Here is a 15,319-nt window from a genome sequence, read left to right as displayed (position 1 = left end):
ATAATTTTCAAGAATGTCAAGGGAAGACTTTTAAAGAATGAAAGCAGAAATATAAAGAAAGTCTCAAATATATATCTAATTTAAATTGTAAAAGTTTATTTATATCTAAAGTGGGGCCTGGGTAGATTGCTAAGTGGCTAAAGGTGCTGGTTTGCAAAGTCTGCTGGGCCAGGTTCAATTTCCCACCCACCCACCTAAAGCCAGTCAGGTATTCATTTTTAGTGGCAAGAGACCAAGATTATGATATATATGCATACACACACACACACACACACACACAAACACACACATATTTAAAGTACTTTAAACTGAAGACAGAAAAACACAATTCAATCTCAAATGAGAGCACTGAAGTGTCCTAGATAGTAACATCAGCAGAAAAAACTGTCAAGCAGCCATATCAAGAAAAGTTACTCAAGAAAAACATATTTGTAAAGGATGAAAAGACAGGAACCCTCAGGAGCTAACGAGTAACTATAAAGTCTGGAAATAAAAGAGATATAAAATTAGATACCCACTGGGTTAGAATGGAGATGATAGAAGAAAGGGTAAGGGGCCGGGCGTGGTGGCGCATGCCTTTAATCCCAGCACTTGGGAGGCTGAGGTAGGAGGATTGCCATGAGTTCAAAGCCACCCTGAGATGACAGAGTTAATTCCAGGTCAGCCTGGACCAGAGTGAGACCCTACCTCAAAGACAACAAAAAACAAAAAACAAAAAACAAAAAAAAAAAAAAGAAGAAAGGGTAAGGGAACCAAAGATAGAGTCACAAAATTTATTTTATGTGAAAAATTAAAGAATTTTAAAAAAGGAAAAGGAGGGGGCTGGAGAGATGGCTTAGCGGTTAAGCGCTTGCCAGTGAAGCCTAAGGACCCCGGTTCGAGGCTCGGTTCCCCAGGTCCCACGTTAGCCAGATGCACAAGGGGGCGCACGTGTCTGGAGTTCGTTTGCAGAGGCTGGAAGCCCTGGCGCGCCCATTCTCTCTCTCTCCCTCTATCTGTCTTTCTCTCTGTGTCTGTTGCTCTCAAATAAATAAATAAAAAAATTAAAAAAAAAAAGAATGCTTTGTTTAAAAAAAAAAAAAAAAGGAAGGGAAGAGAAGGAAGGGAAATGAATTGGTACCTGCCGGAGCATGGTAGCACACGCCTTTAATCCCAGCACTCAGGAGGCAAAGGTAGGAAGATCACCGTGAGTTTGAGGCCAGCTTGGGAATACAGAATGAGATCCAGGTCAGCCTTGGCTAGAGTAAGACTCTACCTTGAAAAACAAAAAAAAAAAAAAAAAAAAATTCTGGAAAAAAAAAAAAAAGGAAAAGGAGGATTGGGAAAGGGCTATCATTAAAATGTTGGCTACGCAAACATGGAAGCATTGGTTTGGGTACGCAGGCACAGTGCGTGGAGGCCTGTAATCCCAGCTCTGGAGAGGCCTAGACAGGATCCCTAGAGCTTGCTGCCTCACTAGTCTAGCTCAATTAGTCAATTCCAGGTTTAATGAGAGAAACCCTATTTCGAAAGAGTAAAGTGGAAGCCAGGCTTGGTGAGACACTTTTAGTCTCAGCACTTGAGAGGCAGAGGTAAGAGGATCACTGTGAGTTCAAGGCCACCCTGAGACTACATAGTGACTTCCAGGTCAGCCTGGGCTAGAGTGAGACCCTTCCTCGAAAAACCAAAGGAAATAAAAAAAGTTAAGGTGGAGGGAAACTGATGAAGACACCAGAGGTCAATCTCTGGCCTCCACACAAACACATACACAAGCGCATAAATATGGCACACACACATTCAAAATCACAAACATATACATGCGCACATGCACACACACACACACACACACACACACATATTGGAAACAACAAAAAAGAGCTTTCAGGACTGGAGAGATGGCTTAGCAGTTAAGGTGATTGCCTGCAAAGCCTAAGGACCCATGTTCAATTCTCCAGGCCCCACATAAACCAGATGCACATGGCTGTACGTGCATCTGGAGTTCCTTTGCAGTGGCTAGAGGCCCTGGCATCCCCATTCTCATTCTTTCTCACTCTCTTCCCCAAATAAATAAATAAATAAATAAATAAATAAATAAAATAATAACAAGCAGCACATGGCTGGCATTTGTTTAAAAAATAGAATAAGGGCTGGAGAGATGGCTTAGCAGTTAAGCGCTTGCCTGTGAAGCCGAAGGACCCTGGTTCGAGGCTCGGTTCCCCAGGTCCCACGTTAGCCAGATGCACAAGGGGGCGCACGCGTCTGGAGTTCGTTTGCAGAGGCTGGAAGCCCTGGCGCGCTCATTCCCTCTCTCTCCCTCTATCTGTCTTTCTCTGTGTCTGTCGCTCTCAAATAAATAATTATAAAATTAAAAAAATAAAATAGAATAAAAAGGAGCTTTAGGATGTTAGGACAGTTTCATAAGGCATAGGTCTGACATATGTCACTAAGCTCCTGGAGAAGGAGAAAATGGACAGAAAAAAAAAATATTTTAAGAATAAGCAAATATTGCCCAATAGGAGCTTCTTATCCCAATCTGGATACAGCAAGTTTGTGAGGAGCCCCATGAAAAGACACTCACAGAAGGAAGTGATTTCTCCAGCCAAAGAGCACATGAGTAAGCCCAGAGGAAAGTGGCTACTGTGCAAACGCCCAAGAGAACCCCACTTAATGAAAAGTCCCTTTAGCCTTGAAGAACCTGTCTTACTGCATGGCCCCATGTCACTGAGCCAAGTCATACCCACCTACTCTTCCTCTTTCCTTAAACTCTCAGCTTCCTTTAGAAAGTTAACAGCATGATGGTTTTGGGTTTTCAAAGAAGTTTCACAAGTAGGTCCTCATTCCCATTGTGACTCTCATACTCACTGTAAGATGATGACACATGTCTTCTTTTAACAGGTGGAATATTGATGAGGAAATAATTGCCTGCAGTCATACAGAAAGTCACCTAAAATCAGTGAGCTACTGGAAATAGTAACTCTACTGGACTTTTATTCTGAACTCTTTCCTTCTCTCAAAATCCAATAAGGTAGGTACATTTACAACTGTAGGGAGCCAATGCAGACGCCATTACAAGATGATGCTGGCTTCCCGCCAGTCTTGAGGTAAATACTTCCTCATTTAGGCAGCAACCTCCCTTGAGGTTGTGCATGCGCTTGATGCACCTTGTCCTGAGCCTATCCCGTGGCTCCTGTGGGTGGGTGAGCCTATGGCAGCCAATCAGCAGGCGTCCCATAGTATTCTGCCCTATAAAAGCAGCTACACTCCTGCGCCCCTCGCCATCAACTTTCCTGTTAACCAAGAGGTTCTCCAATAAAGTGTGATCGAGAAGGATCTTCGTCTGGTGGTCGTTCTTTCCCTGCAGGACAGGGGCTCGCCCCAAAGTGGTACCGAAACCCGGGAACGCCGGGTGTTTTGTGGTCACCGGGCGAGGGGCCGAAGAGGATCCAGAACTTGACACACGGAGAGGAAGACGTCGGAGAGGAAGACGTCGGTAAGTCATCCCCAGTCATAATGTTTTTTTACTTAGATCCCTACCTGGTCCTTCTTATTTTCATTCCTGTGTGGTTTGTTGTCTTTGTCGTTTGCTGTGAGCGCAACATGGGCAATTCTCAGGGTGCGAGTTTTGTGACTGTTGACTTTGTCCAGCCGATAAAGGAATTGCTTAAGCAGAGGGACATTAGGGTCTCCTCTGCAACAATTAAAAAGATTGTTAAAGACCTAGATACAATTGCGCCCTGGTTTGCGGTCTCGGAGGACCTTTCTCTCCCTACTTGGGAGAAATTAGGTAGAGAATTGGAGGCAGCAAAACAAGAGGACAGAATTGGTAAGGGTACACTGCCGTTTTGGCGGCTGATTCACTCTTGCTTAAGTAAAGAAAACCACATGGAACTTATTAGAAGGGGACAGGAAGTTCTCGCAAGGCATCAGGATAGCCTTTCTGAGTCAGATTCAAATGGGGAGTCAAAAACTAGGCCTAGAAAAAGAAAAAAAATAAAAAAGAAGGGATTAAACAAAGAAAAAAGTTTACAAGATGAGCTCAGAGAAACAGGTAAAATCTATAATTGCCCCCCCCCAGGGGGAAAGAGGAGCCTTTAACAGGCTCTATCCTCCCATTGAGGAGCTTACACATGCAAATGTACTTGACACAGATAAGGAGGCTAGCTCCGATTCTGCAGAGGAGGAAGAAGAAGAATTATTTAAAGGGGAAGAGGAAAGACTAAAGGAGGCCACCGCCTGTTATAAAAGGGAGCAGACAAAGGGGCCTAAAGGCCAAGGGTGTAGTCCTTTACAGTCCCTAGAGCCTTCCGTACCCCCACCCTATAACTTCCCTGGGGACACATGCCTCTTCATTAAAACAAAAACCTGGTCGAGGTAGGAGGGGCTTCTATTATGGCTTCAGGAAAAAAAAAAAAAAAAACTCTTTGGGAGCCCACACTCTTCAGTACTTTCCACAACTGGTAGCTCGACAGGCTTGTTTGGGGCTTAAATATTGCTTAATACACTTTGCAAAGCTGCCTGACAAACTCATCATCCCCTATACTAAGGAACAGGTAGAAGTTTTGTCTGGCACTGTGGATGATTGGAGCATTCTCATGTGTGCTTTCCCAAATGTCATAGATAATCATTATCCAAAGAGCCCTATTTTGTCCTTTGTTGAAAATAATCTGGTTTACTTTCCTAAAATCACTGTTCAGGAGCCTATTACATCAGCCCCTGCCATCTTTACTGATGGTTCAAAGTCTGGTCGTGGGGCCTACTTGGTACAGGGCTCGGAGCCTATAGTAAGAATGTTTAGACCTGATTCCCCTCAAATTGTTGAATGCCTAATTGTTTTGGAGGTCTTTCAGACATTCTCTACTTCTTTTAACTTGTTCATGGATTCCCTATATGTAGCTAATGCGGTTGCTGGCCTAGAGATTGCCGCTTCGGTTCGCTCTACTAGTCTAGTGTCTAATATTCTTTTACAACTTCAGTCTTTAATTTTACAGCGAACTTGCTCTTTCTATGTAACTCATATTCGGGCACATTCATTACTGCCTGGCCCCTTATCACAGGCTAATGACCTCGTGGACCGGGCCACTAGGCTCGCCATGATTTCTCTGGAAGATACAAAAGCTTCAGCTACTGAATTCCATAGATTATATCATGTTCCTGCAAACACCTTGAGAAAAAAATTTTCTATTTCCAGAAATGAAGCACGAGACATTGTAAAATCTTGTCAGTCTTGTGTCACCTTTTTACCCTCCCCACATGTGGGCGTTAACCCTCGAGGCCTACGTCCTGGAGACCTTTGGCAAATGGATGTGACACATCTTCCAGAGTTTGGAAGATTAAAATACCTACATGTCTCAGTGGACACGTGCTCAGGTATTATTTTTGCCTCACCATTGGCAGGGTAGAAGGTCTCTCATGTAAAAATTCACTGCCTAGAGGCCTGGGCTGCTTGGGGAAAGCCACACCGCCTAAAAACTGATAATGGCCCAGCGTACTCATCTGGTGGATTTCGAGCCTTCTGTGCCCAAATGCAGGTTGCACATACCACTGGCCTTCCTTACAACCCACAAGGTCAAGGTATAATAGAAAGAGCCAATAAAAGTCTAAAAGCTCTTTTATTTAAACAAAAAGGGGATATAGCGGAAAATGCAACTCCCAAGGAAAGAGTGTCTTTAGCCCTTTTTACCCTTAATTTTTTAATCTTGGATAATAATAATAAATCTGCAGCTGACAGGCACAGTCAACATGTGATTCAATCATCTAGTGAGATGGTGTTGTGGAAGGATGTCTTAGATAATAAATGGAAAGGACCGGATCTTGTTGTGATAAGATCCAGGGGAGCTGTTTGTGTTTTTCCACAGGAACAGGATTCCCCTCATTGGGTTCCAGCCCGGCTGGTGAGGACAGTCAAGCGATCTCCGGAGGAGGGTCCAGGAGACAGTAATGTTCATAAGGGCGGAGATGATGAAGGTCTTGTGGATAATCTTCCTCCTGTGCCTGGAATCCATGAATCAAGTGGAAGAGGAAAGGACACAAGATGAAGGGGCATCTTGAAAGCGCCTCAATACATCTGGGGGTGTTAATGACATTGGACATGGCTGTGGGAGGAATACTTCCTTTGCCCCTGCGCTGGTGTGTGTTCATCCACCGTTTCTGTTCGTTCTTAGTAACTTCTCTTTTAGTAATTGCACCAATGCTTCCTGCTATCTGTCATTTTAAGGAAGGGGTAGAAGTGGGAATGTTCCTAGTGTGCTGCCTGGGAGGATGCGTACTTTGCCTCTGGTTGATTTGCCGCCTGCGAACCCAAACCAAGAGGGACAAGGTGGTCATTTGTCAAGCGCTTGCTGCCTTGGAAAGTGGTTCCTCCCCCCAAATTTGGCTGTCAGCTTTAAAAGGCATATAGCTCCCCTGGCCCTTGCACCCTCAGGGTCTCAGAGTACCCATTGCACGAGGATGGGCAGGGATCTGGTAGCTTTCGTTTGACTGCCGCCTTTGCACTCTCAGGGGATCTGTCCCATTGCACTGAGGAAGGGGAGGTTGAACTTCTTCCCTTGATCGGTCAACACATCATGAGGTGCGGACCTGATCGGGAAGGTGGCTATTTTTCTGAGCTATGCCATAAGTTAATAAAAAAGGGGGAACTGTAGGGAGCCAATGCAGACGCCATTACAAGATGATGCTGGCTTCCCGCCAGTCTTGAGGTAAATACTTCCTCATTTAGGCAGCAACCTCCCTTGAGGTTGTGCATGTGCTTGATGCACCTTGTCCTGAGCCTATCCCGTGGCTCCTGTGGGTGGGTGAGCCTATGGCAGCCAATCAGCAGGCGTCCCATAGTATTCTGCCCTATAAAAGCAGCTACACTCCTGCGCCCCTCGCCCCCCGCCATCAACTTTCCTGTTAACCAAGAGGCTCTCCAATAAAGTGTGATCGAGAAAGATCTTCGTCTGGTGGTCGTTCTTTCCCTGCAGGACAGGGGCTCGCCCCATACAACAGACCAGTGGTAAAGAAGTCTAGCTCCTTCTTTATCTCCTCTCCAATCCTGAGTCAAGAACTATCTTGAGAGACACATTCTGAAGGTAGATTATAATTTAATTACAGAAAACAAGCAAAAGGGAAAAATTAGATCTAAAACACATCTTTAGCTTTTTCAGACAATAGAATCACAACTAAAACCACACTGAAAAAGCAAAGTTGTCCACACTTCTTGATTCAAAGTCCATCTCTAACCTGACTTTCCATGAGCCAAGCCAGGCAAGCCCAAGCACCAAGATGGCAACAAATGAGAATTCAGGAGGGAAGGATACACTAACAGAAGAAGAAAAGGGAGCCGTGAAAGCACATTAAATAAGAGACTCTATGGAAGCCTGTACCTTATTTCCCTACAGTAACAATTGTCTTACAGTTTATATAGCTTCCGTATTTTGTCCAAAGCAATTTCACATCTCTTATTGTCAAGCCTGTCCATCTTTCATTCTTTGACACAAATAAGAGGGCTTCAGATCTGACAGGAAAGTACTGAACTGTTAGCCTCACTTCCTTAGGGAGATCAGGGTGCTGCAAGTTTTCCATTTGAAGAGAAGAATGAGAAGACCCCCACTCCACACACACACAGAGGGGAAAGAAGAATGTAGAAGGATTATAAAATACAGAAAATATAAAAATTCCAAAATGTTTAATTTTTCTCACCTGAAATTGGCATGCACATTTCAAACCATCTCTGTCTTCTTTACAGATGCCTCCAAATTTACAGGACGATTCATCACACACTCTGACATCAGACTCCCTCACATTTAGTTCTGCAAGAGAGAAAAACATTGTTTCATGCAGATATCTGTCTTTTTTCTTAACCACATGTACACAGATAAATAAACGAGCAAATCCCAAAAAGGTATTGGGCATCCCATTCACAGGCATAATATTAAGAAAACACACACAAAGCAAATATTTGCAGGACTCAAAACATTTAGAGAGAATCTTATATAATAGCCCTAAAAGGAACTCAAACTGTCAGGATTTAACATAACTTCCAACAGTAAATCTATAGAATGTTTCTATTTTGGCTTTCTAAGAACTCAAGATAATTTTACTGTTGTTTTCAGATTATAGATCATCTCTCTGGTGAGCACCTTGCTTTTTAAGGATAACAAATACTAAGTTTTACATAATCAACATTCATTCTAGTCAGATAAACAACTTTAGTTGCAAAACATTATAAAATTAACCTGAATTTCATGCAATAGGTAGATATGGAATGTTTATGTATGGATAATGAAAGAGATATAAAATCTTACTACACTTGGAAGTTTTCAATGGCTGATTTAATTTTACTCTACCACAGGAAGCAGACTCAATGATTCTGTCCCTGCTCCAAGACTGTCAGTCCTGCACCACTGGAAAGAATCCTAGTAACTTTCTCAAAATCAAAGAAATTGTTTCAAGGTTCATACTAAGTTGCCAGTTATGTGAAACTGGGCAAAACTCACTGCAATGCAATTTATACAACTCCTCTATTGAGAATGCAGCCACACAACAAATGAACTTATGCACACAATAAACAAATGACTATGCTGTTTCTTTAAAGTCATAATTACATGATTGTGGGAGCATGGAGACCTAAACTAACCTCTGGCTGCCTGTAGTCCAATACCTAGTGAGTCTGGGAAAAAACAGGAATTCCCTTCTCTTCTACAGCAAGATGAGGTCCTGGCAAACAGACCCACTGTCCCAGTGATCCATTTTCCCTATTTTCTGGCCATAGTTTTCAAAGGAAGACTCATGGACTGAATCAAGGGCACTCGAGATCTGTGACATCACACTAGGAACATCTCATTGGCCTCCCTGCCCTATTTGTCCTCACTGCTGTGTAATGATGGCTTGGCTTTCCTGCTTCTAAGCAAAGGCAATCAAGGACCTGAATATACAAGGAAATGACAGTCAACAACACTGACATGAGTCATCATTCTAAACCGTCAAGAACTTCATTGGGTAAGAATAGCCTGTGTAACTATGGGTAACAAAATTATCCTCATTTTTTCTTACGTGGATCCCAAGTATACAGAATTGGATTACACTAAAGTTCAAGTATTTGCACTTAAAAGAAAAGACAACTACCACAGCTGCTTACCTGCTCTCTTCTACCATTCCACTTGCCCAAGATGATCTTTACACTCCCGCGAGCTAAGGCTATGATTGTCCTGATTCTTAGTTCTGGCCTCCCAGTTTTCACTCACCATTCCCCTTCACCCTGACCATGCACCTCAGCTCCTCACTCGTCATTCCCCTTCACCCTGACCATGCACCTCAGCTCCTCACTCGCCATTCCCCTTCACCCTGACCATGCATCTCAGCTCCTCACTTGCCATTCCCCTTCACCCTGACCATGCACCTCAGCTCCACACTCGCCATTCCCCTTCACCCTGACCATGCACCTCAGCTCCTCACTCGTCATTCCCCTTCACCCTGACCATGCACCTCAGTGCCTCACTCGCCATTCCCCTTCACCCTGACCATGCACCTCAGCTCCTCACTCGCCATTCCCCTTCACCCTGACCATGCACCTCAGCTCCACACTCGCCATTCCCCTTCACCCTGACCATGCATCTCAGCTCCTCACTTGCCATTCCCCTTCACCCTGACCATGCACCTCAGCTGCACACTCACCATTCCCCTTCACCCCTGACCATGCACCTCAGCTCCACACTCGCCATTCCCCTTTACCCTGACCATGCACCTCAGCTCCACACTCGCCATTCCCCTTCACCCTGACCATGCACCTCAGCTGCACACTCACCATTCCCCTTCACCCTGACCATGCACCTCAGCACCTCACTCGCCATTCCCCTTCACCCTGACCATGCACCTCAGCTCCACACTCGCCATTCCCCTTCACCCTGACCATGCACCTCAGCTGCACACTCGCCATTCCCCTTCACCCTGACCATGCATCTCAGCTCCTCACTTGCCATTCCCCTTCACCCTGACCATGCACCTCAACTGCACACTCACCATTCCCCTTCACCCCTGACCATGCACCTCAGCTCCTCACTCATCATTCTCCTTCACCCCGACCATGCACCTCAGCTCCACACTCGTCATTCTCCTTCACCCCGACAATGCACTTTAGCTCCTCACTTGCCATTCTCCTGCATCCTTGACCATACACCTTAACTCCTGAGGCTCAATCCAAGACAAAGGACTTTTGTTAACATCTAGCTGCACTCTTCAAGGAATTTACAACAGGTCCAGTTCCAAATAGTTTCAAATACACAGTTTCAAACCCAAAGAAAATAATTTATTATTAATAAAGAAGTGTACTGGAAAAGAAGGTAAGAAATTTTTGCTCAACTACAAAGTTAACCATTTTAAGGGCCATAGAAATAACTTCACAATTTAATAAATAAAATTTAATACATTTCTTTCTTTTCTTTGGAGGCTTAACTTTTATACTGGGCTCAATTGCAATCTATAATACAATTAGAAACAAGAATAACTCAAGTTTTTATTGTCTGTAGGTCAGGAGCATGCTGAGTTAGAACTTACTACCCTGATATTCTATAGTGTTGAATTGTGTGTGACCCACTGCATTGCACAGTACAGCAAATTTTTTGAAACCTAAAAATTATCTCTGCCTGTATGAGACACACATTTAGTGAGCTCAGGTTGGTCAGACATCTGTTTGCAAAAAAGACTAAGAAACATTTTAGCAGAACAGTCATCCTTACCAACGCAAGGTAGGAAAGTTTGGCCCAATAAACAAAGCCCTGAACAGAAGGAGGATATCCCAAGCACCCTGCAGGGTCAATCGTTTCGGCTGTTCCCCCAGACCTTGTTTTCACAAAGACAGACGGGCAACAACAAGAAACTAAAGAACAGCTTTCTAGAAAAACTCTGCAGAGACAAAAGAGCTCTGCTTGGATCTCATTCATACAACAAGACTAGAAAAGGAAGCAAGGTACTCGGTCACCTTAGCAGCACACCACAATGCCAAGGACAAAGCATGCCGGCCAAGGAGGTAAAACCTGGCAGCAGAGACCAATTCACACCTGTGGGAGCAGCAATTCACACAGGAAGAAAAGACAGGTAGTATGTGGCAGGGTAAGAATACATTAATGAGCTCTGTGGTGACAAGAACAAACTTGGAGGGAGACTTTTCTGAGGGAACTAGAGGTCTGCTATGGCTTGAGTGTGTCTCCAAAAAGCTCATGTGTTGAAACCTTAAGTCCTCCATGTCCCAGTGTTAGGAGGTAGAGCCCAGTGGGATGCATTTGGGATGTGGGGCAGACCCTTCAGGAATGGATTAATGCCTTTCTCAAAGAAAGCAAAGAAGTCTGGGAGGGACAACCCCTTACTGTCTTCTGCATCAGGTGGTGTGTACTTCTGCTCTCTTCCTGAAGCTGAGGATGCCCAAGGCTCCAATCAAATGCAATAGTCATTCTTTGGGATTCTAGAAAACCAAGAGCCAAAATAACCCTCTTATTTATAAAGAACTGAGTCTCAATGTATCAGTTACTCTGCTTGCTTGCCATGACCAGACACCTAACAAGCAACAGCCAAAGGCAAGGAGTTTTTCTGGCTTATAGTTTGGAGGAGGATATGTTCCATCATGGGGAGAGGAGGTAAATCCAAGGCTGCAGGAGCAGGAGGCTGGGCTCATCAAATTGCATCCATGATCAGGAAGCAGAGGGCAAACAGTAATGGGAGCAGGCTACAAAACTTCAAAGCCTACCCTAGTGACCAGCTTCTTCTAGATAGGCTCCATGTCCTAATAGTCCTACATCCTTCCCAAACAGCACCACCAGCTGGGATCAAACACATGAGCTATGGGGAACCTTTTATATTAAACACATAAGACTCAGTTATTGCCAGGCACAGTGGTACACACCTCTAATCCCAGCATTTAGGAGGCCAAGGTAGAAGGACTGTTGTGAGGCCAGCCTGAAACTATAATAAATTCCAGATCAGCATGGACTATAATAAGACCCTATTTTAAAAATACAAAAAAATAGGGCTGGAGAGATGGCTTAGCAGTTAAGCACTTGCCTGTGAAGCCTGAGGACCCCATTTCGAGGCTTGATTCCCCAGGACCCACATTAGCCAGATGCACAAGGGGGTGCATGCGTCTCGTTTGCAGTGGCTGGACACCCTGGCATGCCAATTCTTTCCCTCTCTCTCTTTTTCTCTCTCTGTCTGTTGCTCTCAAATAAATAAATAAAAATATTTTTTAAAAAGACATCTTTTAAAAAAAAAAAAAAAAAGACAAAAGAGCCGGGTGTGGTGGCACATGCCTTTAATCCCAGCACTCGGAAGGCAGAGGTAGGAGGATCACCATGAGTTCAAGGCCACCCTGAGACTCCATAGTGAATTCCAGGTCAGCCTGAGCCAGAGTGAGACACTACCTCGAAAAAATAAAAAATAAAAAATAAAGACAAAAAATAAAAAATTAAAAATCTCGAGTATTCTGCTATAGTAACACAAAACAAACTAAAACAAGGTCCTATATATTTTTCCTAATTATATAAAAATTTTATTGTCTCTGTAAAATAAGTAACTGATAATCACAAATTATCAAGATTAATTAAACCTTTAGCTTTTTCAGCCTAACATACTTTCATTAGCTTTTTTTAAATTTATTTTTATATTATATATGGACATACTTAGTACGCAAACAACACATGTTGGTACCATCCTTTCCCTCCTCCCTGCCCTCTTCCAAAGAAACCCTCCTCACTGGGGATGCAGGCCAACCCCATGGGGACTGTGGATGAGGCATTGTGGGGACAGCAGTTAGTTACGGGGGAGAGGCAATGTCTCTGTGTGTAATGTCCCAACTTGTGGCTCTAACAATCTTTCCACCCCTTTTCTGCAAAATTCCCTGAGCCATGTTGGGTGCATTTTAAGTCTGCTTCAGTGATGGGCTCTTAGGAGCCTCTGGATCTCTGCTTTGGTAGGTGTGGAGGGTCCTCAGTGTCTATCTCCTTCACCCATGTGCTGGCAACAGGTTCACTGAGAAAGCAGTGCTCCTACTCATTTCCCCAATTCCTCTTTGGTTTCAGCTTGGGTTGGGGTAGGTCCTATATTAATAAAGGATAAATATCATGAAATTCTGATTACTCTAGTTAATGAAATTTTATTGCATATCTATCTCAAATTCATACTGTATTAATTATTAAGCACTGACTATTACCTAACACTATGCCAAGAATTTAGGACATGTTGACAAGCACATAAAAGGAGCTTATAATTTTGCTACCACCTGAAACAATTACTGATGAAGTGAATACAATCAGTAATTATGTGGGGCTACAGAGATGGTGCAGCAGTTAAAGGTACTTCCTTGCAAGGCCTGATGGCTGGGGTTTGATTCCCATTCCCTAGTACCCACATAAGGCAAGATGCACAAAGTGGCACACACATCTGGAGTTTGCTTACAGTGTGGCAGGAGTCCCTAGTCCCCACTCATATTCTCATTCACATTCTCTCCCTTCCTCTCTCCCTCTCCCTCTCGCTCTCTCTTTCACTTTCTCCACCTCTGTCTGCCTCTCAAATAAGTAAATAAAAAGATTTTAAAATATACATAAATAAATACAGGAATATAGCCTATGGTTTCTCTAGGAGTTTTTAGAAGTAAAGGATAAGAATGGATTTGAGAGCTGGAGAGATGGCTTAGCGGTTAAGTGCTTGCTTGTGAAGCCTGAGGACCCCTGTTCAAGGCTCGATTCCCCAGGACCCATGTTAGCCAGATGCACAAGGGGGTGCATGCATCTGGAGTTCGCGTTTGCAGTGGCTGGAAGCCCTGGCATGCCCATTCTCTCTCTCTCCCTCTCTCTCTCGCTCTCAAATAAGTAAAAATTGACAAAATCAATCTCTCTCGCGCATGCGCACGCTCGCTCTCTCTCTCTCTCTCTCTCTCTCTCTCTGTCACTGTCATATAAATAAAAATAAAAATTTTTAAAAAAGGAATGAATTTGAAGCACAGGGTGCACTATCAGAAAAGGCAAGACTTTCACTAACCTTAAAGAATTAATAAGGTTTTTCTGATATATAAAATATATCAGAAATATATATATGCATATATATAAAATTATTATAGGGCTAGGGAGATTGTTCAGTGGTTAAAAGTGTTTGCCACACAAGCCTGAGACCAAACTTTGGACCTCCAGAACCCGCATAAAGTAAGATGCAAGTAGCACTCACGTCTGTAATCTCAACACACCTATGGCAATGGGAAATAGAGTCAGGAGAATCAAGAAACTTGCAGGCCAGCTAAGACGGCTTTCACAAGAAAGACCCTACCTCACAGAAGGGAAAAGGTGAGAACCTAGCTTAAAAGTCTTTTTTTTTTTTTTTTTTTTTTTTTTTTGGTTTTTCAAGGTAGGGTCTCACTCTTGCCCAGGCTGACCTGGAATTCACTATGTAGTCTCAGGGTGGCCTTTAACTCATGGTGATCCTCCATCCTCTCTCTGCCTCCTGTGTGCTGGGATTAAAGGCGTGAGCCACCATGGCAGACAAAGAGAGAAAGAGGCAGATACAGAGAGAATGGGCACACCAGGGCCTCCAGCCATGGTAAATGAACTCCAGATGCATGCGCCACCTTGTGCATCTGGCTTATGTGTGTCCTGGGGAGTTGAGCCTCAAACCAGGGTCCTTAGGCTTCACAGGCAAGCACTTAACCACTAAGCCAACTCTCCAGCCCAAAAGCCTGTATTTCTGATTGTAAGATCCATAGAATGGGTCGGAATATCCCCTGCTACCCCATAGGGACTGACTGAGGCCTTCATGATCCAATGGAGATTACCATAACCCCACTAAGGAAGGACCCCAGGTAACCAGAGTTGGGATGAGGGGATAATAGTACATAACCTGCTATTTTGTGTGTGTGTGTGTGTGTGTGTGTGTGTGTGTGTGTAATGAAATTTATTCGAAACTATTTCTCAGCCTCCCCTGGTGTGTGCCACAGTTTTGATATAAACAATGCCCTTCCTCCATTCTTCCATTCTTTTTCCTGATTGACCAGGACATCTGTTGTGTATTTTCAGAGCAGCCATTCCACACATGCAAAGGTGAAAGTTACAAGCTGAGGTGGTAGAGCAAAGGACAAGAGCAAGAAAGAAGAAAAGGGTGTAATCACCATACTACTGGAGATCCATTCCCACAGTTACTGTTACAGAAAATAAACAAAAGAATACATTAGAATACATTTAAAAAAAAAAAACCCTCATCATATAAGCCTGTATTGGCTATGTCACAGACAGAAGCAATCAATATACAATCCCAATATAATAATTGCATGCAAAGTGAAAACAAATATTTCAAGGCAGAAGTCTTACATTTTTTTTGTGCCGAACCA

The 15,319-nt window shown here is 43.6% G+C and overlaps 1 protein-coding gene across 1 annotated transcript in view; it reads right to left on the bottom strand.

Moving 5' to 3' along the window:
- Positions 1-15,319, bottom strand: part of Tmeff1 (transmembrane protein with EGF like and two follistatin like domains 1) — a 120,311-nt gene that overhangs the window by 82,730 nt on the left and 22,262 nt on the right. The window contains exon 2 of the mRNA XM_045157864.1: positions 7,660-7,769. Coding sequence (XP_045013799.1) covers positions 7,660-7,769 — 110 coding nt within the window. The remainder of the gene's footprint in view (positions 1-7,659; positions 7,770-15,319) is intronic.

Source organism: Jaculus jaculus, chromosome 1 (assembly GCF_020740685.1).
Source record: "Jaculus jaculus isolate mJacJac1 chromosome 1, mJacJac1.mat.Y.cur, whole genome shotgun sequence".
Lineage (NCBI taxonomy): Eukaryota > Metazoa > Chordata > Mammalia > Rodentia > Dipodidae > Jaculus > Jaculus jaculus.
The sequence above is the reverse complement of the archived record's forward strand: the minus strand, read 5'-3'. Positions and strand labels throughout refer to the sequence as shown.